Raw genomic sequence first — 25749 nt, 5'->3', positions numbered from 1 at the left:
TAACAAACACAGTTTTCTCAGCCTTTTCTCATATGTCATATGCTGCAGCCACTGACTCCCTAGACTCATTCCAGTGTGTCAATATGTCCTTCTAGTCCTGGGGAGCCCTAAAATGGATATAGTACTCAAAGTTCTAAATAGAGCAGAATAAAAATATAAAAATATACCGTTGTGTCCGTTCCCAGGCAAGCCCAGATGCACGGGGTGTTTTATACCTTCCAGGTAGAAGGCAAGTCTATAGCATCCAGGAAGATACTTCTAAAACCGAGTTTAATTCAAATATGGTCAGTTAGAAGCCATTTCATCTCTTCCTGGCATTAACTTTAAAGGGAGTGTCACTCCAAATGGGCGAAAAACCCCAAAACCCATGCAAGCAAGAACCAGATACATGTCACACTGGAGGAACGTTGAGTGCAAAAGAACATAGTAAGTGCCGCCTTACCCATAGATTGCTTCATCTTCAGGGCTGGGTTTAAGAATCGTTCTTGTAACTGCTTGTGGTTGAGACACTATGTAAAAGCCAAATAGAAGTTACTTAGCTATTGAAAAGTTATAAATGGCATCAATTTTTAGCTATCAGATAGCAGTCAACCCCCTCCATGCCAAAGACTAATACAGATTTAAGTGTCAAGCATCTCTTTGGCTAGAATTGGTCCGCTTCCCTTTTTAAACTCTTGAAAAAGAACAAAAGGGAGGGATACACAACTCTTTCAGGAAGGCCAGATCAGACTTCAGGAATAGCTTCATTTGGCAACTTAGGGCAATAGGCTACAGTAGATGCTCTAGGAGAGTACTTGCTTTTTGAGGTGGTAATTCCAATAAGCAACTGCCTTCAAATACTCTCAGCTATTTCTTTGCTCTCTGCACCACAAAGCCAAGACAGACCTCATCTATCTATACTAGATATGTCAACATGATTGGGGGAGCAGACATTCTGTGGCCAGGGAAAGAAAAAGCAACCAAAAACTACAAACGCTGACCTGCTGGATCATCCTGGTACTTCAGTTCTTTCTTTGTGTCTACAACCATTACAGGAGTAGCAATGTCACTAGTTGATTTGAATGGTGTAGGCATCGCTCCCATCCTGGACATCCTAGTGGATGGATCATCTTTTGCACTACAAGAAAGAAAAAGAAAAAAAGCATAGCAAAACGAGATAATAATGCCATGTATTTTAAGAATTTCTTTGACAAGCATTACGAAAATGGACTAGAAAATAACATATCTTACTTTGGTTTCTCTTTCAGCTTTTCACTGGATGAATGCAAATCTAGATCAGAATGATGTAATCTGTCATCTTGAGGGGAAGATGATCTGTTTGACTCTATATCAGAAATGTCTGTAAAGAGAGCAGCAAATCAAGAAATGCAGGATTTGTTTAAATTATCTACACATCTGATCACCACATTTATTTACAAAGCTTTCACATATAAGATATGCTGAACCTTTAAGCCTACTCCTCTTCCAAGTTGGATTTGGCTAGGGTTCAAAGTGCTGTATGCCTTTTAGTGCTTCCACACCCCCAACCCCCCAAAAAATAGTTCAGGACGGTTTCAAACAACCTTTAGGAAATGCACCCACAACACACAACTACTTTGAGCACACAACAGACACATTAATTAGTGTTGGCAGCCTTTTATTTGACGTCTCATGGAGGTTTCCAAACAGAAGACCACCTTCAACAGTCCTCACATCATTGCTTTTTGTTGACAAAAGAAACTGAGTAGCCCTCAGACTTGAGCCATACCTCAGTCTTCACAGTAAAACCTACATAAAGTTACACCCAGTATTCTGACATCAGAGAAGCAAATATCTTGCACTAAATAATGTAACATCCTGCTCCGCAAACATCCAGAGTCCTTCCCAAAGCAAGATTATGGTGAGAGATAGAGTGATCTCTCACATACACTGTGAGAGATCATTTGTACAAAACAGATACTGGAAATAGAAACCAGTTGTCAGAGGGACTTAATCTCCTCTTGCCCTGACATTTTTTCCCTCCCATTGAACACTGTAATGAATGTCTGCCCTCAGAAGGGTAGACCAGTCCAATCCACTTGTTTTTAAAACTGAACTCTTTTATTAAAGCAACTGACTTGTTTGTTGTGAGAAGCAAGATTTATTTTGCCAGGGCAACATTGCTTATCCTATCTCTGCCCCTGCTCAAAGTGTAATTATATGATTGACTATAAAATTTGTCTTTCACCTAAAGGAAGTGAGTTTGATGCTTAATCAGCTATTACTTAGGTTTGTTTGTGATGGTGTTTTGGCATTTTTTTTTCAAAGAACCTAGTACCACTGTTCCACAGCAAAACACTATAAGCTCCATTGTGTCCCTGCACACAGTCCAGGACTTTTTATCCACATTAAACCTCACCATCCATTTCTGAGTCACTGTCGTTCAATGAAGGAATGTTGAGCAGTGTTTGCTTTCTGTCCCGGAGGACAACCAGCTGGAGCTTCCCCCGTGACTTCTCAATCAATTTTCGGGCATCAGCTAAAGACATGTTCTCTGTCACTGTTCCATTGATCTGGACATAAAAATGCAACAGTAACACTACAGGTAAACAAACAAGTTCATATCATGCTCAAGTCAAGTTTGAGTATAACACAGCTTACTCCAGAGTAACCACTATAAAAAGTGCCTGCTAAACTGCTAGCAGTATAACTAGAACAGACCTTGAGAATGATATCCCCTTCATGAAGGTTGCCATCTTTGGTTGCTAGGCCAGTACGGGTCATTTCTTTTATGAAGATTTGACTTCCAAGCCGGAGACCATATTCTGGAATCAGGGAAACAATCCACCATAGCTTAGAACACAAGTGATGCATTTTTTTTAAAACTACACAGCGTACATGCAGCACACCCCATTACACCATAAGAAAAAGAATGCTGACCTAGTAAACTCACTTAACTCTAGGCTAACTCTCCTATTTCTGTGCTGTCACCACAGTAAGAACAAAGAGGAGTCCAGAAACAATTATAAATGGATTATTAGTCTGCACCTTCAACAGCAAAACAATGCTTTTGCCTGGAGGTGCTTATTAACATGCTGGACTAGATTCTCTCTTTGTATTATATTTTGCATGGCATAGAGATGGAAAAGGGTCAAAGTGCTAAGAGAAGAGCTGTTTTTTTTCACCAGTTGCTGCGTGCTGACCCTGTCCTATCTGTATCCCAGTAAGTGTCTCAAGTTGTTTCAGGCAAAGGATTCTTTTTTCCTCCCCGCTCCACCCCCACCTTTTTTCCCCTCTGATCTAAGTTACTTGATCAGTAGATTTGCTACTTAAAAAAAGGGAACACTCTTAAAACATATACATCCTAGAACAACGGAAATGGAAAGAAAGTTATTTGCTTTAAAAAGCACTACATTTGAGCGAGTCTGCAGAGTATCCATATGAATGGCAGAAATTATTACAGAATTACTAGCTACATATAAAACCTAAGAAAGACACTTCAAATTTCTCCTTATTTGTATACCTATCAGCATTATCTTTACAAGTGGAAACATTATATGCAGGGGAAGAAGAGGAAGGAGGGAAAGGGATCCTTGGCAGAGTCAATGAAAAAAAGGCTTAGCTCCCGCATACAAAACTTACATGAGCAGAAAATTCTTACAAATCACAACAGGGCAGATTAGGAAAAAACAACAAGCCACAAAACCTCCACAAACCAACCACCACACACCCCCAAAAAACCCAAAGAGAACAGAATGCACTACCTAATCTCAGATTTGCTTTATAGTACAAGCGCCTTTATTTCAAAGCACAGGAAAGATCAGGCTTTTGGCTTTCATTTACACACTCCAATATTCAGCAAGGGACATCTGTTTCAGCTGTTGCTATTTCTGTATCCTTTAATTACACTCTGAAGTATTCAGAACCAAACAATCCTTGGAACTAATTTAATTATACTGAAGGGAAGAAGTAAGTGTACTATTAAAGGCAGAGCCTACTGTACACCCTTTGTAGCTTACACTTTTGTAGATATGCCAAATGTAACCTGAACCACAATCAGATCCACATTTCCCACCAGAACCAGAACAGGGCAGAGAAAATGGAAAACCAAAGGACACAGTTAGAAAACTCAGCATTTAACCTGTAAAAGCAGAGAATATTCAGCTCCTGTCCCTGCCCCACCAAACTAACATGCTGTAGTAAAAGTCAGTCCCCCTCTCCTACTATACTTACCTTCATTATGTCTGTCTTTTGTTAAGAGAACACTGATTGGTCCATTCTGATCCTGCAGTCCAAGGTACTCTTGCTGATGGTGTATTTCAGGCGAAGGACTTTGGGAGCGAAGCCTGTCCCGACTTTGACTCCTCACTTCCCTCCCACACCTAGCATCAGGTTGAGATCCATGACTATAACTGGGTGGGCTGTAGTCTTTTCTGTAGTCCCGTTCATACCCACCATCCCTGTCGATGCTCCTGCCCCTGTTTCCATCTCTTCCATAGTCTTGATCCAAGCTCCTGTCAATGCTCCTACCACAACTTCGATCACGACTGTAGCTGCATTCCCTACCACGGTCTCTGCTTCGGTTACGCCCTCTGTCTTGTTCATCTCTATAGCTCTGATCCAGGCTGTTTCCCCAGCTTTGGCTGCGCCCTCCATTACCACTATGCCAGCTTCTCTCACTATAGCCGCTTTGAGCACTTCTGCCATCAAATTCTGCATGGTCATCCATTACATCTAAAGCTCTGTCCTCATAGTCAAGGGAGGGGCTTCTCTTCAAGGCAGCAGCCTGTACTTTCCTTAGTCTTTTCACTACCTGTTCAGTGCAATATGAAACAAACAAAAAAGCCCTCCAATGGTCAGAATGTGAACTTCAACAGAGGAATAGTCTTCACACTTCAAATAGAGATTGCAGCAGAAACGAAAACAATGTTCTATTTCTAGAACAACCAGTAAAATAGATTATTTAGATGTGCAGAAGAAATACCAACTAATTGGGAGGAAAAAGAACAGTAGGAGAATTAAAAAAAACAAACACCAGATCTGCAACCACATTCTTTCACCTCTGCAAGAGTGAAAGTACTGAATACTTTTTTTTTCTTTTTCTAGATCACTTTTAAAAAACATGACAAGCCCCCAAAGAAAAGAGTTGTAGATGCCTCTCTCAACTAAAGAAAGCCAATTCTGACAGCAAATTCTTGGACATGGTCTGCGTATGCAGGACATAATTTGCCTCACTTAACTAGTTTTTTCCAACTACCACTCATTATTCAATAAAATGAAATACTGAGGACATACATTTCATTCCACTTTTTCAACAAGATAACTTTGTGACACTTAATTAATCTCCATTTGTTTCACCTGTAGAAACTATGTCTTTGCTTTATTTACTTCGTACGTTCTATTAGGCAAAAGCTTGCTTTGCTTTATGCATTTATAGTATACTTCATAGAAGAAAATCAAAGTCTTGAGTGGTTACACAAGTGCATAACACTGTAGAGCAAACACATTTGTAGTTTACTTACAATGGTGGCCACTTTTCCACTTTTCCTAAGCTGTTGGACTGCAAAAGAATGTGGAACATTTTCCATTGGGGTCCCATTAACTATGACCACCCGGTCATTTTCTCTGGAAGAGGGGGGGTGGGGGGGGGTGGGGGGAACAAAAAACAAACAAAAAACCACACACACACACAAAAAAAAAACAGGATTTAAGAGGAATCTTCATGAAAATACCAGAATAAATATTTTTTTTTTAGCAGGGAAGCTATGGATTTAATTTACTTTAACAGGGAGTTTTGCTGAAAACCTGTTTGTTATACAAATGCTACAATACATGAATAGTAGAAGCAGCTTTCCGTATGCTTACAAATCAGGCTTCGGGTAACGGTGTGTATCTCTGTACATGTACTAAGTCCAGCTTAAGTACCTTATCATAATGTCAAAGATTTCGTTTTTTTAAAAGAATATTTGTAACAAACAAAAACTTTGCTTTTCTAGTTCCTTCAGAAATCCTAGTCTTTCACACCTAGTGCTAGATTTTTTTCACACCAACATAAGACTTTCAAGAGAGCTTCAAATTGTTGCAGCCATAGCAGTATTCAGACAAATCAAGCAAGTACCACTCTAGTGCTCTTTTCTGAAAGACTGGTATTCAGGTCCCATACACCCTGAAGAAAGACGATTGTGGGGTGAGAGGGGAAGTAAACCCAAACTATAATACACAAAAAGTCCTCCATGGCCTAAAACACAGGCCAAACAAGATTATTATCTTGTCTATTCAGGACTTCTGCATGTCAAACAGACCATTAAGACTTAACTGAGTCATCCCCAGGAGACAGCCATATAATGCATGTTTAATTAAAAAAAAATAATCTTCCAGAAAGGCATTTCAGCACAAAAAAATGAAGGAGATTTAAAAAACCAAATGCACAACCTACCACTCCTTGTATTAGTTCATTCTGGTCACTACTCAGTTACTAACCTGAGAGTCAGAGCATTAGTTCAACTACTTACTGGGTACCATGCTGCTTTCTGCTAGATGAAGAGAAATCTTTAGTACCCATTATTTTCTCTTCACTGTAATCAAGTTACATCACAATCTTCGTTGTAAATATGAAGATTACATACTTCAAGCCTCTCTTTGTAAGGTACTTCGTCTAACTCCTGAATGATTCTTGTGCCTCTTTTCATATCCTTCCAATTCCTTTTACTGAATGAGTACGCAGAACACCATGCTATATTCCCATATCAATTTGATCTGGGCTTTATGCGAGAGTTAAAATAGCTCTCTTCACAGTCCATACATCCAAAGATAGTATCAAGCTTAACGTTTTAACACTACATCAAGAGTTCCCATCTATTTATGCTCACTCCAGCCTAGAAAGGGTTGCAGGATTGTAATTCCTCCACACTCTGAAAGTTAGGCCTATATTCCTAGGTTTGTTGGAGGAATGACTTTAACATTCAGTGTTCTTCAGAACATGTTTTGTCTGAATGTGCCCAAACTGCTTGGTATTGCCTTGTCATCACCAGTTTACCTAGGATCTTACACCATTTGTGGACATGATTTTATTCACATATCACAGGTGATTATGGAACAGGATTGATCACAGTGGTGTTGTGCAGGGATCACTATGTTTATGTTATGAATGGTTTGTTACCTGCTTGACAATAATCCTTTTATCCAGTCCTTCAACAACTACTCCCATGTCAGCCTTTTCATTACCTCACCAAAAATTAATGTTTGGCAAAATGTCCAGAATCTACTCTTTTGAACTACTATTACTACACAACTTCAGCATTCTTCCAAACTGTCTAGTCCTCATCAGGTATTCCAGGTTAAAGGATGAAAAACTAATCAGCAGTGGGCTAGAAACTGTTTACCTTAGCCTCCAGATTTAAAATTACTTGTCCACGATAGATGCTGCCTCACCAAGGATGATTTCACCAGGAGGACTACAGAAACACTTTATTTCCTTTTTTATCTTTCATTAAAATATAAACCAAATATTTAACAAACACTTTTGTTTCTCTTCCTTCCCCCATTATTGCTCCTGACACCTTAGGAGTAAGGATATTTCTTTGGGCTTAGTTAAGCATTCTATTGAAAAGTAATGATTGATCACTAAATGTGTTTCCTGGTGGAAGAACCGGGAGGTTTTAAGATGCTAAGCATTTCTTCTATTTTGTGTTTTTTTTTTTTTTTTTTTTTTTTAAAAGAAGTGCAATCTTAAGAGAAATATACTTAACTATAAAAGCTTTCCTTAATTTTTTTACAAAATAGCAAATAAAAACACCTCTGTGTGGAGTTTGTTGGGGTTTTTTGTTGTTGGGGTTTTAAAATTTTATTTTATTTAAAAGAGACATCTAGGTTTTCAAGAGGGCATAAAATCTTGAAGGGATTAAATCACCAGGATTTCAACCAAGCCTGTCTGAAGGTTTTATGTATTCTACAGTGCCTCAAAATATGCCACACAGAGAAGTAAAAAATTGCTTACTGAAGTAATCCATCTGCTGGACCACCTGGGAGAACATCTGAAATGACTATTGATGTTTCACCATTTTCAAAATGAGGGTTATCTCTGCCGCCAGAAACTGCAATCCCAAATCCTCGTTTTGAATCCTTTACAACAAAAACAAATACAAGATAACTCAAGTCCATCCATAGGAATTTTGATAGGGAGAAAGAGAAGTAATATGAATGTTCCTGTGACAGCGCTCTACCTAGATATTATCTAAAATATGATAGCTGTTTGTAGAGAGTTGCAGAAATACACAGGACCTTTAGCTTTAAAAACCAATAAGGACATGTTCCTGTGCTCCAAAATCTTAGTCTACAGCCTTGTGATGGTTAGTAATTAAGCAAAGGACTCACTAATTTAGCCTGCATTCTGTTCCACCATCCCCCTGGCTATTCATACCAAATTTATTGTTAGATAAATCTATTTTATTAGTGACACTTAGGAAACTGGAACAGCTTTTCCAGGATCTCATCTTCATTATGGTTGCTATCTAGTTTGTAATAACTACTTAACTCTTGGATCAAACTAAAGATTATCATGGCTGATTACAAAAAGCAAGCAAAGAACTTGTGAATTTTCTGTAATTATCCTCTCACACAATCAGCTACTTTAAATATGTAATTTATGTCAAACCTGTCCTCATAGAAATATAAGCTCCATAAAAGCCCTAAGATGGCATTCATAAAATCACTGAAATACTTAATAGGGTGCGAAGGAAGCATGTCTATTACACTAGACCTGAGAACTGTTAGCATAACTGAACTGCAGACAAGAAGGTGTGCACGAACCTAACATTTTGTTAAACACACAGGTTTATTTTATCAGCTATTTAACATACACCTCCTATCACTATAAATACAAATTATGCTACATTTAAACAAAATGTTTTAACATAGTGGCAAAGTAATACATTAAATTAAAGTGGTGTTTTTCCCCCAACTCACACTTAGCATGTGTAGTTCATCACCAGCTCATGTTCCACTAATGTCAACATTAAATGCTTAATTCTTTGAGAAGAAAAGAAAAAGTTTCTTCTTCTAAACAGCACTTCACTTGCTGCATCTTAGTTTTACAGGAAGCAGTTTTATGCTTCAAGCCTAAACAATATAGAATTCAAAATAATAGTAAAATTTATTGGTAGAGGCTGATGCAGGACTGATGCAAGCCCTTTGACACTTCAGTAGCGTAAGCTTGTCTCTGAGGCAAAGAGCAATGCACACACTATTCAAGATGTGAAAGTTGAAGTTACAGGAACTAAGGTCTGCTTCTGTCAACTTTGTGAACCTCTGCAGTCTGAAAAACAATCCTTTCTCAACAATTCAGCATAATCAACAGGCTGTGTAGGAAAGGTTGCTATTTTACCTTGGGTCATCAATCTGATGATCAAGCTGATCATTGCACAACATGTGACAAAAAAATTTAAGCCGTGCCATACAGGCTGCACACTGAACCCAGATTGTCAGAACAGCTGGGAAGACCACCACCACAGTGCACATCCTGTACCATGGTGCAGCAGCCTAACCATTAGAGAACTCAGAAACAAGTGGTCTGCTTTCTTTAACTCACAAGGAGTCTACATAATGAAAGATACTTCACCTTAGAAGAATTGTTAAAAGTCACATCTATAGCCTAAATATTTTAGAACTTTTGATGACAGTAGTTTTCCACTAGATTCTACACTGGTAGATATTAAAACATAAAAAAATTAAAATCAGTGTAATCATATTCAGTGATTATTATAAAGCTTCGACACGAAACACAACTGCTTGATAGAATCATCTGCTTTGGTTTTAAGGTTATTCAATGAGAAAATCAGCTATATAGCTGGCATGTCATATATTACAATGTCATTATAAAGACCAAACAGTAGCAAATATAACACTTAAATGGTTAATTTCGCTTACTTTTAATATTGAAGTCATACACTATTGTATGACTAACTAGCAATTAAGTTTTAAAATGAAAAGCATATCTGATTTGGACAATGAATTAATCCTATTCTAGACTCAGACAGGCTAATAACATGTACCATGAAACATATTTAGACTAAACCAGTGCTTGAATATTTGAAAACTAAAACAGGCAGGCACTCACCTTCTGTAAGGTCACAGTGTACTGTTCCCATATCAGCTCTTCCATGCCTGGGGCCTGTTGTACACAGAAACCAATTAGTAAAACACAAAGCATACAACTATCTAAATTAAAATGTGAAATATCCCATTAAAACACAGGTATAAAAATAACATGCATACTCTAATAATTTGGTAGAGTTAGTATGAAACTTATGTCTTTTGATTAATGATGAGTTTTCTTTAAAAAGGCAAAAAATGTTATTAAGTCTGGGGTGGTAGCTTCCCGTCACATTTCACCGATTCAACAGCTCATTCTGATTTCTGGAAAAGTCATTCAGCAAAAGCATTTAATTCAGATCACACTAGCATTTTATAGCCCCGATTCAACTAACACACAAAATACTTAAGGAAGACCTCTCCATTCCAGTATGCAATAAGATTGGCAGTTGAAACAGAGATTTTAAAAACTAATTAGCCTTCAAATCTTGTGCTTCTTGCTCATGTGGATTTTACAGAATGTTTCGTCCACCTTGGATTAGGTAACTGACTATTTAGGTTCCCCTCAAGAAATTAAATTGTACAGGAAAACACAGTCCATCACTGTATAATCCATTTCTGTGACACTTCTCAGGAACATTTTTTTCCCACATTTCCAGTTAAAACTGATCCTGAACTGATCAGTTTATCTTGCATGATATAACCTGAAATCTTTCCAACATGACAGCTTAAAATATCATACAGAATAATCATCCAGCTGTACACAGCCAGCCCCTTCTGTGCCTGCCCTGTAAAATAAGAAGTGAGCCACAATATTTGACTGCAAACATTTCAAAATGCAAAGCATCCACTGCAGAAAAAAAATCCAGGCATTGCATGAGTATGTGAATGCACCCATACTCAAGCCGAAGGTCACTTTGTTTTTACTGCTGAAAGTGGTCTTCTTTCTTGGGAAGCTAAGAGTTTGCCCCAAAAAACTGACGTTCAAACAGAAGTTCAGTTTTGACTTAACCATCTTTTTAAAGGCATTAAAGGGATTACTGGCAACTAAACTCTAACAACAGACAGACAAGAGAAACAAGAAGGGTATGTCTGTACTTTAAAGCATCCCCTGTATTTCCAGAGTAAAATTCTTCTCACTGTACACAACTGTTTAGCAAGCTACGGATGCTGTTTCTTGAATGCAAAGAACCCCATGATGTATTCTTCCAGTGGATTCTGAGCACCCCAAAGAGGAATTAGGTTTACATTTTCCATTGCACATTCACTGCACTGAAAAACAAACTTAAAATGTAAGTCCTGCTAAAAGTGCCTGACGGAACTCTGCAAAGCATTCAGCATTCTCACCAGGAATTTTACATGTTAAGTTTCCACTGTTCTCCCAGGAAATGAACAATGGTCTCCAGTTTCCAGAACCTTTTGTGTCTAATTAAAAAAAAATAATTTCAAATAGCTGGAGGAGAGGATGGCTTGCATTAAAAATAATACAGGTATTTCTAAATTTCTACTCGTCTAGATCACACAAGAATAAGTGGCATTTATAACTGTTAAAACATATATGTCTAGGGTCAGTGAATTACTCTGCTAAAGCACATGGTGAAGTTATTTTAACTGATATTCCTATTTAACCAGCTGACAATGTCTAACCCTTCAACTAGCTGACACTGAACTATCTCACTACCAATATTCCCTTACACACAGAGCCTTCCATCAGTAACAAATTTCTCCTTAACTAAGTGCATTTTCTGAGCTGCTGTGATGCTGCGATAATAGAAGTGACAAGGCTTGCTTGTCTGGCATGTATGAAAATGTGTAAACTGTTTACCTACTACTGACCCTTGGCCACACCATCACTGTCCTGCTTTTCCATATGATATTTTTAAGCTCTGCAGAAAACCAGTCTGTCATAAAGGGCCTCAGTGTCACATAAATTCCAGTTGACTCACTGAAGGAAGTTTTAGAAATGAAAGACAGTATCAAATGATGGGTAGAATTTGAAGGCTAGGTTCAAATTTTGCAGAAGCAGAAAAAATATTTTCCATCTCCCCTCACTGTATAAAAACCTCAACAACTTACACATGTAACAAGAACATCACTTAAATTCTGTTTGCATTGTATAGAGTTCTTACCAGTGCTACCTCCCAGCCTGGAATGCTGAGAGTCCAGCTCTGCACAGGCAAAATAGCATGGGAGGCAGGATACACTCGACGAGACCTTACTACCCATGGGAACAAAGAGCAGCATAGTTGCCTTACTCTTCCAGAATCTCTAATACCAGGTCTTTCAAAATACTATCTACTAAAGGAAGGCCTGAGAAATGATTGTTTATTCAGTACAACACCACAGAAAAAGGACTGAGGAAAGCACAGTAAAGATATTGGGGATGGATTTATGGGTATGAAACAGGTAACCTTACAGGAATTTCCTTCCAGAAAACTAGGTCTCCCATGAGCAGTGGCACAAGTAAAGCCTTGGGCACAATTGGAGAGATGCATTGTGTAGTAAATCAAAGCATCATAAACTAACAGGGTTAAGATTATTTTGCTCTGCCAAGTAAGTCTTATGGTGTCTGGTTGCAAAAACAGGTAATAAGAACGGAAGAGAAACTACTGCCTACAGACAGTACAATTAAGGTCTTGGATGTTGAGCCTATAGTATCATCTCATCTCTGCCTAGAAAGAGTTCCTCATCGTATCAGTGACTGTTTCAGGTAGTTTCTGTATAAATTTTAGGTGTTTGTTTTTAGCTTGAAACCAAAGCTAATGAAATAATTCACTTTTAAATTCACAAGTATTAGTTATAGTAATACATTTTTAGAAACTGCTCCTTGGGAAACTGTATCCCATTTGCTGTATGCTATACTAGGGAAGGAAAGTACACTATGTACTTGCAAAGCTGATTTTGTGCAACATAATTACCAAGACAACAGGACTAGTTCTGCCATACTGATAAAGCTATGCAGGCTCTATAACACAGTTCAGAGAACTGAATGGTCACCTTGGAAGCCCATAAAGCACACAACACATCTGTACTCCCTCAAACTTCTAAGCGATAATTTCTTTAACATTAAAAAAGTGTACTGCTGCTTGCCATTGCCACGATGTTAACCAATACTGACAGGTAAATGGAGAAGAGAAGATTGAGAGGGAGGGAGAGACGACAAATGTTATAAATCATCAGTTGAGGACTTGATCAAAACTAAGATTGAAGTCTCTCCACCTCAATCGCAAAATTCCTGTATTCAATGTCTGATAATATGACTCTCCTCTGAATGCATCAAGTGATGAGTTACAAAAAGCCTCCATCCCCTTGACAATTTCTTCATATTTCATCTGTAAGGAAACACAAAAGGATCCTGAGCAGCCTGTGCATCCCTTATAGAATCACAATTTCACTGCAAGATTGCACACCAGAACACTGGAGAGAGAGAACAACGCAGGCAGAATGGTTAAGAACCCCACCTCCAGTTACTAATAGTAACTGTTTTGCAAGTCTACCCAGGTTTCACACAGCAGGCTACCTGCAGTAAATGAAAATTACTGTAATTAGCTAGTCTAAATTCATTAGTGACTAAAATCATTCCATTTCTAATCACAACATTATAGTTAGGATTTGCTTAAATCTTCCTACCGTTCATATACCAAAATGACAGGTGCTTTCCACATACCCAAAATAGACTGCTTAATAGAATCTTTGGCTGGAAACTAGTCAAAGTGCTAAAATTGTCTGTGTGCTATGAACAGGCAGCTGTTGCAATTCTCACTGAGAATCATCAGAGATTTATGAAATTACTTGCTACTGAGAGATCACCAAAGACAACTTCATTCACACTGAAAGAAAAACAAAACCAGAAGACCTGCCACAACAGTTGTCTGGCTGTAAAAGTGAGTTGGAGAGGGGAGGGATATACGAGGGGGGTGGGGGAAGAAAATACTTGAAGCAAGATGCAACAAAAGCAACTCACGTGCCCTTTCAAAATCCCCAACTTTTTCACTGCATGTGACCACATTCTCTGCAGAGCTTGAGCTGTCTTCATTGTTGCAGGATATAATCTGTGAGGGGATGCCGAACATCCCTGTCTTTTCATCTGTTTCCACCACTCAACGTGGTTATGTAATTCTAATACAATAGTGGCCTACATACTTGAACAAATCCTGCCATCAGTTTCACACAGAAACACATCAAAACCACAATAGGGAAATCTACCAGCAGTTTAACTAACTCTCACTTTAAAAGACCCCAGGAAAAAGCAGTACTGTAATTTTACATTTCCTTTTTGTTTTGGGGTTTTTTTTTTTGTTTGGTTTTTTTTTTTGGGGGGGGGAAATAAAGTGTCAGAAACAGTTCGATAGGTAGCAAGTTATTCTTCCTCCAAGCACATGTACATTCACCCCACCAGGAAGCTATTTGAAACTTTAAAGAAAAAAAGCTTAAGAAGCACAGTGCAGATTATCTGAAAAGTCATGTTCTGGCTATAATATTTTATAGTAAAAATTACCACTTGACTCCATTATCTTGAGTAGCGCTGTGGTTTAGCAGCCTTTATCAAGTCTTAACAATTCAACTGCTGAATCCAGGACATCCTTATCCAGAAATAGCTGTACAGATACGAGTAATCCCTTCAACTGCATGTGTAAAATTACATATAAACACTTGCAGAACTGCAGACTTGGCTCCAGTAAGCAAAAGGGAAAGAGAAACAAAATTAAGGTAGTCGCAAATAACAGACACTCTTTCTGCCCTCAAACATTTAGTAAGATATTTGTAAGAATGACAGCTAACCATATAGCCAAGCAGATAACTTTATTGGAAAGCAGGTCCAGCTATCAGTTCTGTCTATGCTGCATGCATGCTGTGAAACGTAAGCCTTAAGCAAACTTTTCCCCCAGACTTCATGTAAGTTTCATGGGCAGTGAACAGATAGGAACACACTGCAAGTTCAGTACACAATGCTAACCAAAACCTCCACCAATAGTCTGCATTTTTCAGTAGTGGAACAATTTTAGCTGCTGAAGTGCAAGAATTCAGACATCAGTGGAAAATGCGGAGGGTCTTTTCTCATCATTTTTTCCATTCAAAATCAAGACTGAATTCAATGTCCTGTGCTTTGAAAATGTGAAGGGTCTTTTCTGGTAGGATTTTCTCTTCAAAATCAAGACTGAATTCAATGTCCTATGCTTTGACTGTGCCCCCATCTCTGCGCTAGCCAACAGAATGAATACGGATGAACATGGCTTGCCCCTTCGGTGCTGAGTTGCTGAGGGTGAACACCATTCAGCCCACACCGAGAGGGTCCAGAAGTGCATGGACACCAGCCTCTGGCTGGGGCTTCCTGCTTCCAAAGCACATGTGTGGATGTAAACAATTTAAGACTGTTGTTAGAGTTTGGTCAAAATAGTTTAAAATCTACATCAACATATCTAAAGAAAAAAACTTATTAATCTGAACAAACTCACATTCACGGCTTCCAAAACTACTTTTAAAACTTATTTTTACAAAAACTGCAGAAAACAGAAACAAATGTAAGGATATATTTGAGACCTTTCTAGCCCTGCTTTAGCTCTCCTGCTTTCCAACTCCTTGCCCTGACAAAGCTTTAACAGTGCTCCAAATAGAGGAATGCCACCAAAAAACCACTGTGATGACATGGAGAACAAAAATGGTGGAATACTGTCTGTGAGCTGCAGTGGTTATAACAGCAAGGAGTCTTCTTCCTCCGTTTTAGACCATCTTTTCTGTAAAGGAAAGTGCGAAAGACAGATGAATTGACTCCACCACAATTTAAAAGGAACCTGAAAAGAAATTTTAAAAAATAACCAGGAAGTCTAGAAATGTTACTGCAGATTTTCTTGCACAGTCAGAACAGGAACTGTGAAGAGACTGATGAGTTACCAGAAAGATGAAGGCTTTTGCAACTGGATATTTCATCTTGGATGAAAACAATTTCTCCACATGCCACCTGCCTGCATGAAGGCAATTATGACAGACAAAACTGGATGGCCTTAGATTTAGAGGCATTCAAAGATGCTGATCCACTTCAATTTCTGGGAGATTCCCAAGAGACCCCCTCAATAGACAGTGGAGGCTGAGCAAAACCAGAAGCAATCTGTACATCAGCATGTGGTGTGAATGTTCGCAACCCTCTTTTTCAGCTGTATGCTATAGCCACTAGGCTATTAAAGATGACTATGAAAAGATGATCATGTAACACAAGCTGTGCATCTGGAGCCTGCCAAGTATTCTTAATTAACATAGTGAAAAATTAACAAAGAGGAACAGAACCTTTACAAGGCCCTTCCCCTGCAGTAAGGAAGGACACTTAAACAGCTTTGAAGTAAGAAGGCTCTGACCAAAGTGTTTTCATGAAGTATCTGCATATGGGACAGCAGATCTTCGGTTAGGATATAGGAAGATGAGAATAACTGTGTACCCATGGATCTTTTACCATACAGCCAACATCTCATAAAAAAGGAGGTACCTCATTTTCTACCACTAAATGCTCTAATTCACAGAAGCATTACCTACTTTTTGTGTAGGTTCCTGCACCAATACAGCAACACCCAGAAGAGCAACAGATTGTCCTGAAGAAACAGGTGCCCAGAATGATGAATGGCTCAGATTGTTGGAAGAGAAATGATAAAAAATGGTTTGCAAAAGGTATCCACCAGGAGTAACATGCAATTGCTCTTCAGTAAGGCAGAACTCCTTTTTCTTCCTCCGAGGGTCATGAAGGAGAAAGACACATAAGGTACAACTCCATGTGAAGAGATCACCAGTTCTGCTTTCACATTTGAGGAAAATACACACAGTTGTTAACATCAAGATGGTTATATTATCAGGATGCAGGAGGTTTAAGAAGAGAGAAGTCACTGTCATGGTTTAACCCGAGCTAGCAACTAGGCACCACTCACTCACTACCCCCATCCCAGTGGGACAGGGGAGAGAATCAGAAAGGCAAAAGAAAACTTTGGGTTGAGATAAGAACAGATTAATAATTAAAATATTATAATAACATTAATAATATCAATAATGTAATGAAAAGGAAAACATCAGGAGAAACAGAGAAGTGAAACCCAGAGAAAAAAAAAGTGATGCAACCTCTCACCATGTGCCAGGTGATGCCCCACCAGTCCCCAAGCAACGATCGCTGTGCCCCCAGCCAACTCCCCCCAGTTGACCATATAGGTCAGCATGATGTCACATGGTATGGAATATTCCTCTGGCCAGTTTGGATTGGCTGTCCCCTCTGTGCCCCCTCCCCTCCTGGCTTCTTGCACACCCAGCAGAGCATAGGAACCTGGAAAAGTGTTTGAGTAGTGTAAGCACTAGTTAGCAACAACTAAAACATCAGTGTGTTATCAACATTATTCTCATATTAAATCCAAAACACAGCACTGTACCAGCTACTAGGAAGAAAATTAACTCTATCCCAGCCAAAACCAGGACAGTCACATACTGTACAAGCAAGAATACCTCTGCACTGGAACGACAACTTTTGAAAGAAAACAAAAAATTAATGTAAAAATGAGCTGTGTGGAAAATCCTTTCTTCCTCTTCTCTCCAATGCAGAATTATCAAATAGATATATTGCCTTTATTTTCTCCCAAATCACTTGACAAGAACAAATACCTTACTAAGGGTGTAAAGGTATTTTGCTTGGAACAAGCACATTCATAATGTATTATCAGACTTTGTGCGAGAAACCTTTTTTCCCAAAATGCATTTTGAAGCAGTAATCACAAGATAACGATTGTCTAAAAAGATCTACTTACAGAAAATATAAACTGAGCATAATGTTTCTAATAATTTCTTCTTCATAGATTTGATGAGTTGAATGTGATTACACAGAAACACAAACAGATATGTGTTTGATGCAAGAGAAGTTACCATGTCAAAACTTAATCCTATTTCACTTGAAAGTTACACTGTTCCCTTGCTATAATTATAAATTCTATCTACAACACCACTGGCAAATGCTACATAAGTACAACATGCCTATTCCAAGCATTTGAAGACGAATCTTTACTTACGTTGCATGAAACCTGTTGAAACCAACAAATGACAAATGTTTACCAGACAATAATTAAGGGGTTTTTGTTTCACCTCTTTCAGGACCAGTGTGAATCCAGTATGACAACAATGTCCATGGTCATTGCTTGACACTGTGCTCAGCACTGTTTCACTATGAATTTTACTTCCAGTTAGCAAAACTACTCCTCCTTAAAAAATACGCACTGCCAAGGCTGTCAACTGCAGAGCCAAGAGCATAATTCAGGCTTCCTGACTTCAAGTCAAGTAGCCTATACGCTGAAACGTGTATAAGGAAACAAACACAAAGATTTCCTCCCTTTCTGTCAAACAGAAATCTCACACCAGAACAGCCCCTGTAATAGCAAAATGGGGGTCAACATTCATTTCTACCTCTTATTGCACTATGACACTCCACATGCCTTCCAGACTGCAAACTGAACTAGAATCCAGTCCTGTGAAGAACTGAGGACATGAAGGACAACAGCACTGTTCAGCAGACTATTGAGAATATTAATCAACAAACAGATCTATGTCTCGTTTGCATTGTAGCCTTGCTACTAACATTCACAGCATAATGCCCCAGATTTTTGTAGTGCACAAAAAGGTTTACAAAAATAAGCCAAATGATATGGGAAAAAAAGTTGCATACACACAGAAGAATCTCTGCTGATCTGGAGTGTTGAATGTTGTGTGCTTTTTAATTCAAAATATATCACTTAATCCAGTTCACAGCATGCAGTGACAATGTTAAAAATAATGAAGGATATCACACAATCTGCCCATAATAGCAGTCCCTGCACTGGCATTCTTCAGCTGGTTCCCAGCGATGAAACAGCAACCCCAGTTAGAAGAATTTTTTGCAGAAATTTGCCTGAGCACAGGAAAGAACACATCAAAATAGAGGCATGGGATTTGAGTTTTCCAGATATTTAATTATTCTGCAATTCCAAAAAATACCCAAAATAACAAGTAAATGGACACCAAAAAGAAGCCAGTTAAGAATGTGGCATTAGGCATCCTTTTGCTGGATACTGAGTAAAGCATATTATGTCTGAATAGTTTTGTTTCAACTGTATATTAAAGAAACACCTAAATAAAACTGGGGAGGCTGTACATAAAAATATCTGAGTAATGCAGACACTAGTCTCTTTTTTTGGGGGGATCAACAGTTCTTCAGGAAAATTTTTATCTGTTCATGCCAGTAAGATGCTAACTAGGAAAACTGTGTTTCCTGTATGTTGAGAGCCAAACATTTGCCAATTATCTTGAAGACTTTCAGAAAGCAGGACAAACACTTTGAAAGGAAGAAAGGGGATAACCAGGATTTTCCTAAAACATTTTTAGTTCAAGTCACAATTCACCTTAGAAATAGCTAACGAAAATCCAAGGTTGGTTTTGTTTGCTTGCTAGACACTTTCTTCTTCTCAGGCTCATTAAGGTTTCCTTGCCTCTAGAAACAAGCACCTTTGGAAGTTCACAGAAGACCAGCACCCCTTTTCATCTTTTGTAATTCAGGTTTCCCTTCCCAAACACACATCTTCCTCATCAGCTGGGTATGATTTCACACAATACGAACTAAACAACAACTTGGTTTTGACCATAACAGTTTCCACACTTCTGCTCATTTACATGCAACGCCTTGACTCGCTCCATGAATTATGCTGTTTGGCTCTTCAATGTAAGGCAGAACAGCCTCCTAAAGCATCAAAAGGCTGGTCATCTTTTCCCGCTCGATTACTCTATTGCCTTTTCTGTGAGCTGAACTGGCTTGCCAAGTAACAGCTGAATACCAGGAGGTGAAGCAGAAGAAATGTTAGAACTCTGCAGCTAAGATCAACTCAGACATCAGATGAAGCCTCCCATTCAAGGATGCACCAGGGTAGGAAAGCTAGGTTTTATCAAAGCGAAGGATTAAATATATAAGCATAGAAAAATTTACATTGGAACTTCAAGATCATCAAATCCAACTTTTAAGACTGCCAAGTCCACCACTAAACCATGTCCCTAAATGCCACATCTACAGGGCTTTTAAATACTTCCAGGGATGGTGACTCAACCACTTTCCTGGGCAGCCTCTTCCAATGCTTGATAACCCTTTTGGTGAAGACGTTTTTCCTAATATCCAATCTAAACCTCACCTGACCCAACTTGAGGCCATTTCCTCTTGTCCTATCACTTGTTACTTGGGAGAAGAGACCAATCCCCACCTCGCTACAACCTCCTTTCAGGTAGTTGTAGAGAGCGATAAGGTCTCCCCTCAGCCTCATCTTCTCCAGGCTAAACAGCCCCAGTTCCCTCAGCCATTCCTCATAAGACTTGTTCTCCAGACCCTTCACCAGCTTTGTTGCCCTTCCCTGGACACACTGCAGCACCTCAATGTCCTTCTTGTACTGAGGGGCCCAAAACCGAACACAGCATTCAAGGTGTGGCCTCACCAGTGCCGAGTACAGGGGCACGATCACCTCCCTGCTCCTGCTGGCCACACTATTCCTGATACAAGCCAGGATGCTGCTGGGCACCTGAGCACACCGCTGGCTCATGTTCAGCTGCCTGGGCACACCAACACCCCCAGGTCCTTCTCCACCGGGCAGCTTTGTCGCCACTCTTCCCCAAGCCTGTAGCGTTGCATGGGGTTGTTGTGACCCAAGTGCAGGAGCCGGCACTTGGCCTTGTTAACCTTGTACAACTGGCCTTAGCCCATCAATCCAGCCTGTCCAGATCCCTCTGTAAAGCCTTCTTACCCTTGGGCAGATCAACACTCCCACCCAACTTGGCGTCATCTGGAAACTTACTGAGGGTGCACTGAATCCCTTCAACCAGATCACTGATAAAATATTAAACAGAACTTGTCCCGGTACTGAGCCCTGGGAAACACCACTTGCTACTAGTCACCAGCTGAATTTAACTGTCTTTACCAGAACTCTTCAGGCCCAGCCACACAGATAGGAGCAGGGAAATAAATACAACACTGGAAAAAAATTTAATGGAAAAGACAGGAAAATGAAAGATCCTATGGCTTTAAGGATACTTATGACTATGAAAAAACATATTCTCTCCTGCTTTTTAATCCACCTTTGATAAAACAACAGATTACTACCCTCATGCATATACCCTAGCATATCTTGATAGCCTCTAACAGGTGATGTATCTTGTCTGTTTGCCCATATTCTAGAACAAACATTTATGAAGGCTTTGCAGGTATTAATGTAATACTAGTGTTTGGTAGTTTTTGTTTGTTTCTTTAACCTCAAGCACATATCTTATCACAAGTCGAACTGATGTTCTTTTTTTCCTTTTAAATTCCAGCTTTATTAAGTTTAAGTGCCTTTCCACCACAATTATTTCAAGAATTAATTGCACTGTTTATAGAAAGAATATAAACATATTCCCCAAGCCATTTTATGTTCTGAAGAGATAAGCATCTGGTGCTCCCAAGATAAACCATGCATACTACTCAACAGTCAGACCAAGACACCATGGAAATGGGTAGCTGAAAAATTCTAAATGACATTTTGAATGGATACGATATGACAGTTGCACCTAAAGTTAGAAATGCTACATTTCAGCACTAACAATAAAAAGGAGAATTATAGTTACATTTCTGGAGTAAAGCTTTTTTCTTCCAGGCTACCTTTAACCTCAACATATGAAGTTTACACTTTTAAGAAGAACCATGAGGTTCTTTAAGGTCCTGATTTTGCTGACAGAAAGGCATAATTTCTCATTACACCAGAAGAGTTAAGGAATACACATTTTCTAAAATTCTTTCACTTGTATTTCACAATACTTGTGATCTCTGCCAGGAAGAATAACAGTTAATCATTTCAATTCAGCACTGTGAAATTACTCAGGATTGTGTGTGATGCCTTTTTAAAACTATGATGCTTATTGAACAACTGTCTTTTCAACAACTGACTATTGGAAGGGGGTATGTGCAGAAAATGCCACCTGAGCTGCTCTGATGGTACGCTGCCAGGAGCAGATCCTCATTCACCATCATTGGGGGTGGGGAGGGGGGAATGGTGAGAAGGGCAAAAAGCAGTATTTACCCAGCAGACTGTAGCAAATTCAGAACATGAAACTCAGCATCAATTTACAAGCCTCCCATGCTGTACGAATTAAAAATATACATGCAAAACTTCTAAACTTTTCTGGGATAGGTGGAAGACACAAGTGGAGTAGTTTATACTTACTACAGCTGAATTCTACTGAGCTTAGACATATACATATGCATCACCAAAACCCAGTACAATATCCCATTACAAACTAAACAAAACCCTATTCAAGATGGGGAGGAAAAAAAAAAGAAATTTATTGTACCCAAAACACAGCTGCAAGATACACAGGCCTTACCTACTGAAAACCTAAAACTCACAAAAATATAGCTTAGATCTATTTCAGGAACAAGGTCCCTCCACTATCTTTTGCCCAACAACAGTTCTGTCATGACCCTGGTGAAATTATGCTGCAATTTTCAGCTGGCCACCCAGGCTAAGGTGCCGATAAGGTTTTCTTGTATACACTACAAGAGCTACTGAAGGAATGCTAAACTTCCAGTTCACCTGATCAACACCAGCTTTCAAGGCTATCTCTGACTTAACCACTCCCATTCACATAAACTGTAAAACCTAATGCATTTCTCTCCGGTCACACTGTTTCTGTACTTTTCATCCTTAAGATGCCCATGCAAATGAAGCCTGAGAATCAAAGTACTCGAGTAGTTTGTGCATAAGCCAAGTTCAAGAGGACTACTTCTTCTTTGGTATCATAAAAAAAAATTTTGTTCTGATGTACCTGCAGTATCAGGATTTGATGGGGATGTTAATTTAACTCACTAGGTATGCCTAATCAATTTCATTATGCTGGATAAACGAATTTTAAAAAATTAAACTGTGAAAAATAAGTGCAGTAGCCATTCCTTAAATGTCTCGTTTCAGAATCAGTCATTCTCTGCAGCCAAACCATAGCTTTTACACTTGTAGCATCTTAAAATATTGAAAAAGAAAAACCACAAAACCCAAAGCACCATATGCATTACATGGTCCAAAGCAGGGATTACAATTTGTTTCAACTTCAGGGATACACCTTCTACTGCTACTGGTTTTGAATGCTTCGGCTTCCAGCACCCATATTCAAATAGTAAACCAAGCAGTAGAAGCTACCAACTCTAGTTTCAAGTGACGACTGGTGAGAAACTGCATTTCTGCTATTCCATGGTCCTTACAGGCTCTCTGATTGCATAAACATTGTTATCCAACAGCTACAGCTCCCAAATCTGAGGAAAACAAGCTTAGTACCTGACTACTGCTTCCTGTAACTGGTTTTTAAAAGGCCAATTCATTGCTGGGATACAATCCAATCAGGTCAGCATTTATATTTAATTATCCAGTCATAATGCAAGACAATTCAAACAATGGTAAAATTATTAGTTTCTGAGCTTAGTCCCAAACCAAACTACATTTTCTTTCCCTGTTAAGGTTTCTAGCTTACCTTGTTCTAACTCTATTAATAGAAGAATGATATGCTATATTCTTGGAAGCATTTTACTGTTGTTCACACATTTCTGTGGCAGTAAGATTACATACTGTCACATCAGCTTTCTTTTCTCAGCTGATGGAAATAAACCTGAATACAGTTCTGTATAATACATAAATTTTAATGGTACACTTGACCACATCTAAGATTAAAACCCCATAAAGTTTACACAATACAACACATTTCATATAACTATCGATGCCATATCACAAATCTCACAAAACATAAACATCAAACAGAAGGTCACTGATACACAAGGTAGATAAATAAAAACTTCAAATGCATTTAAACATCCATAGCAGTAGAACTAAATTCAAATTTCTGTTAAAAAACAAGTTAAAAATTGACAATTCAAAAGATATCAGATCTCTATAAAATTAAGCTTTTTTGAGCTTGAAGCCATATGTTCAGCACCATTCAGATCATGCCACAACAAACTGCTTGATTTGTTAGCCAACTCTTAACTGTTTTCTAGTCACACTAATTATACTTCTCTGCATTCCTCTTCTTCTACCACCACACTCCTGCCTTCAAGGTCTTAAGCAACTCACTTCTCCCTCTCAAGATGTCTCAACAGCTTACTCAGTCATGCCAGAAATCATTGCTGAAGTTCACCCCTATACTTTAATGTGTCTTGCACATATCTAAAATGAAAGCAAAATATGATGCAAGAGGGAGCTCAGTAATTTTTCTGTCAGCCATACAGTGGGATGCATAGATGCAAATCTGGGTATTGCATTTGACAGGTTTAGGTCTGTAAGTCTTATACTGATATTCCTCCCAGTACACCCTGAAGAAGAGGAAACAAGCAAATACACAACAACAAAAAAAATCACCAAACCCCTCCGAACACCTCCATTACCATGAGATAGTGGATTAAGCCAGCTGCACCTACTTTGATAGAACACATTCAGAATCCCTTTGCTCACAACAAAGTTTCCTCCTCAGGGCCTCCAAAGGAGTACAATTGCTTTTTCAAAGAACAAAACTAAGCCTAAATGCTCCCCACAGCACAGAATATTTCTGGGAAAGTGTCACCAGCAACCTATGTTCCAATATAAAGTTTGTTACACTGAAACTCACCACGTACTGACACTGATTAAACACTTTGCGGTAAGAAAACAACAGAAGGGCAGATGAGAGCAGTAAAATTCAAGCATTTTCCACTCTCTCCTCAATCCTTTTGCAAGGTTGGATGTGAAGCTGAGGTATACCGTGCAGTTATGTAGCAGGGCGTGACTTTGCTATAAATGCTGTTATAAAGAACATTTCAGACCCCCCAACTTACGTAGAAATTATTCCTACTAATAGTGTTAATGACAGCAGTCAACCAATGACCAATCAACACAAGGGGTGGTGGAGGTGGTGAAGTCAGCTGCCCTTTTTCTTTAGTATCAAGATAGTAACTTTCACTTGGCTGATTGATTCCCAAAGCATTAATCTGAATTTACCTACAGCCATTCTTGCTTCACTTTAAAGAATGCAAGCAGAACAATTTGAAACTAGAATCCTTGATGCAATTTTTCTACCAAGTCAACAATTCACATGTGTGTAATATCAATGTAAGGAACTTCAGGCTTTGCTCCAACCATTAAATGAAACCAAACTGAGACATCCCTATGAAATAGTGCCATTTCCACTGAACTGCAAACTGAAGTACACACAGAACAAGCTGACCAGAACAAGATCAGCGAGTGACAGAACAAATTTTATTCTTCCTTTTGTGAGTATTCATTACTTTCATAAACCACGTGAGGCTTTGAAAAGAACTGGGAAAGAAAAACAAGTGGATCCTTTTGCACAGGTGACTAAAAACAAATGAAACATCTCAGAACCATTAAGGTTTAGGAATGCTTCCATTAAGCTACCACCCAGAGCACAGCTCATGCTGGTAGTGATTGAAAGTTCATTCTCAACTGAGAATGGAACAGAAAGTTTTCTTGTGGTCTGAGCCACATAAAAAAGCATTATACACTTCAAAGACGTTCTGACACACAAAGTAGAAGCAAACCATGATGAAGTGTTCTGGTTTTTTCCCATCTCAAGGAAAAAGAAGTTACATACCTGCCTAGAGACAAACAAGCCTTACAAAAGGCAAGAAAAATTTAATCCATTTTCAAATCATTGTGATCCAAG

The 25749-nt window shown here is 38.8% G+C and overlaps 1 protein-coding gene across 8 annotated transcripts in view; it reads right to left on the bottom strand.

Moving 5' to 3' along the window:
• TJP2 (tight junction protein 2) overlaps window positions 1-25749 on the bottom strand; it is a 65530-nt gene that overhangs the window by 14246 nt on the left and 25535 nt on the right. For 5 of the 8 annotated variants that reach the window (XM_075078990.1, XM_075078996.1, XM_075078992.1 and 2 more), the window contains 9 exons: window positions 10073-10126; window positions 7955-8079; window positions 5481-5583; window positions 4192-4771; window positions 2680-2783; window positions 2378-2531; window positions 1231-1339; window positions 981-1117; window positions 443-509 (listed from right to left, as the gene is read on the bottom strand). In XM_075078990.1, coding sequence (XP_074935091.1) covers window positions 443-509; window positions 981-1117; window positions 1231-1339; window positions 2378-2531; window positions 2680-2783; window positions 4192-4771; window positions 5481-5583; window positions 7955-8079; window positions 10073-10117 — 1424 coding nt within the window. In that variant the 5' untranslated portion in view covers window positions 10118-10126. Of the gene's footprint in view, window positions 1-442; window positions 510-980; window positions 1118-1230; window positions 1340-2377; window positions 2532-2679; window positions 2784-4191; window positions 4772-5480; window positions 5584-7954; window positions 8080-10072; window positions 10127-14545; window positions 14567-25749 lie in introns of those variants that run through there. The other 3 variants (XM_075078995.1, XM_075078997.1, XM_075078998.1) reach the window with 3 other exon arrangements.

This window comes from Phalacrocorax aristotelis, chromosome Z (genome assembly GCF_949628215.1).
Source record: "Phalacrocorax aristotelis chromosome Z, bGulAri2.1, whole genome shotgun sequence".
NCBI classification, from domain to species: domain Eukaryota; kingdom Metazoa; phylum Chordata; class Aves; order Suliformes; family Phalacrocoracidae; genus Phalacrocorax; species Phalacrocorax aristotelis.
The sequence above is the reverse complement of the archived record's forward strand: the minus strand, read 5'-3'. Positions and strand labels throughout refer to the sequence as shown.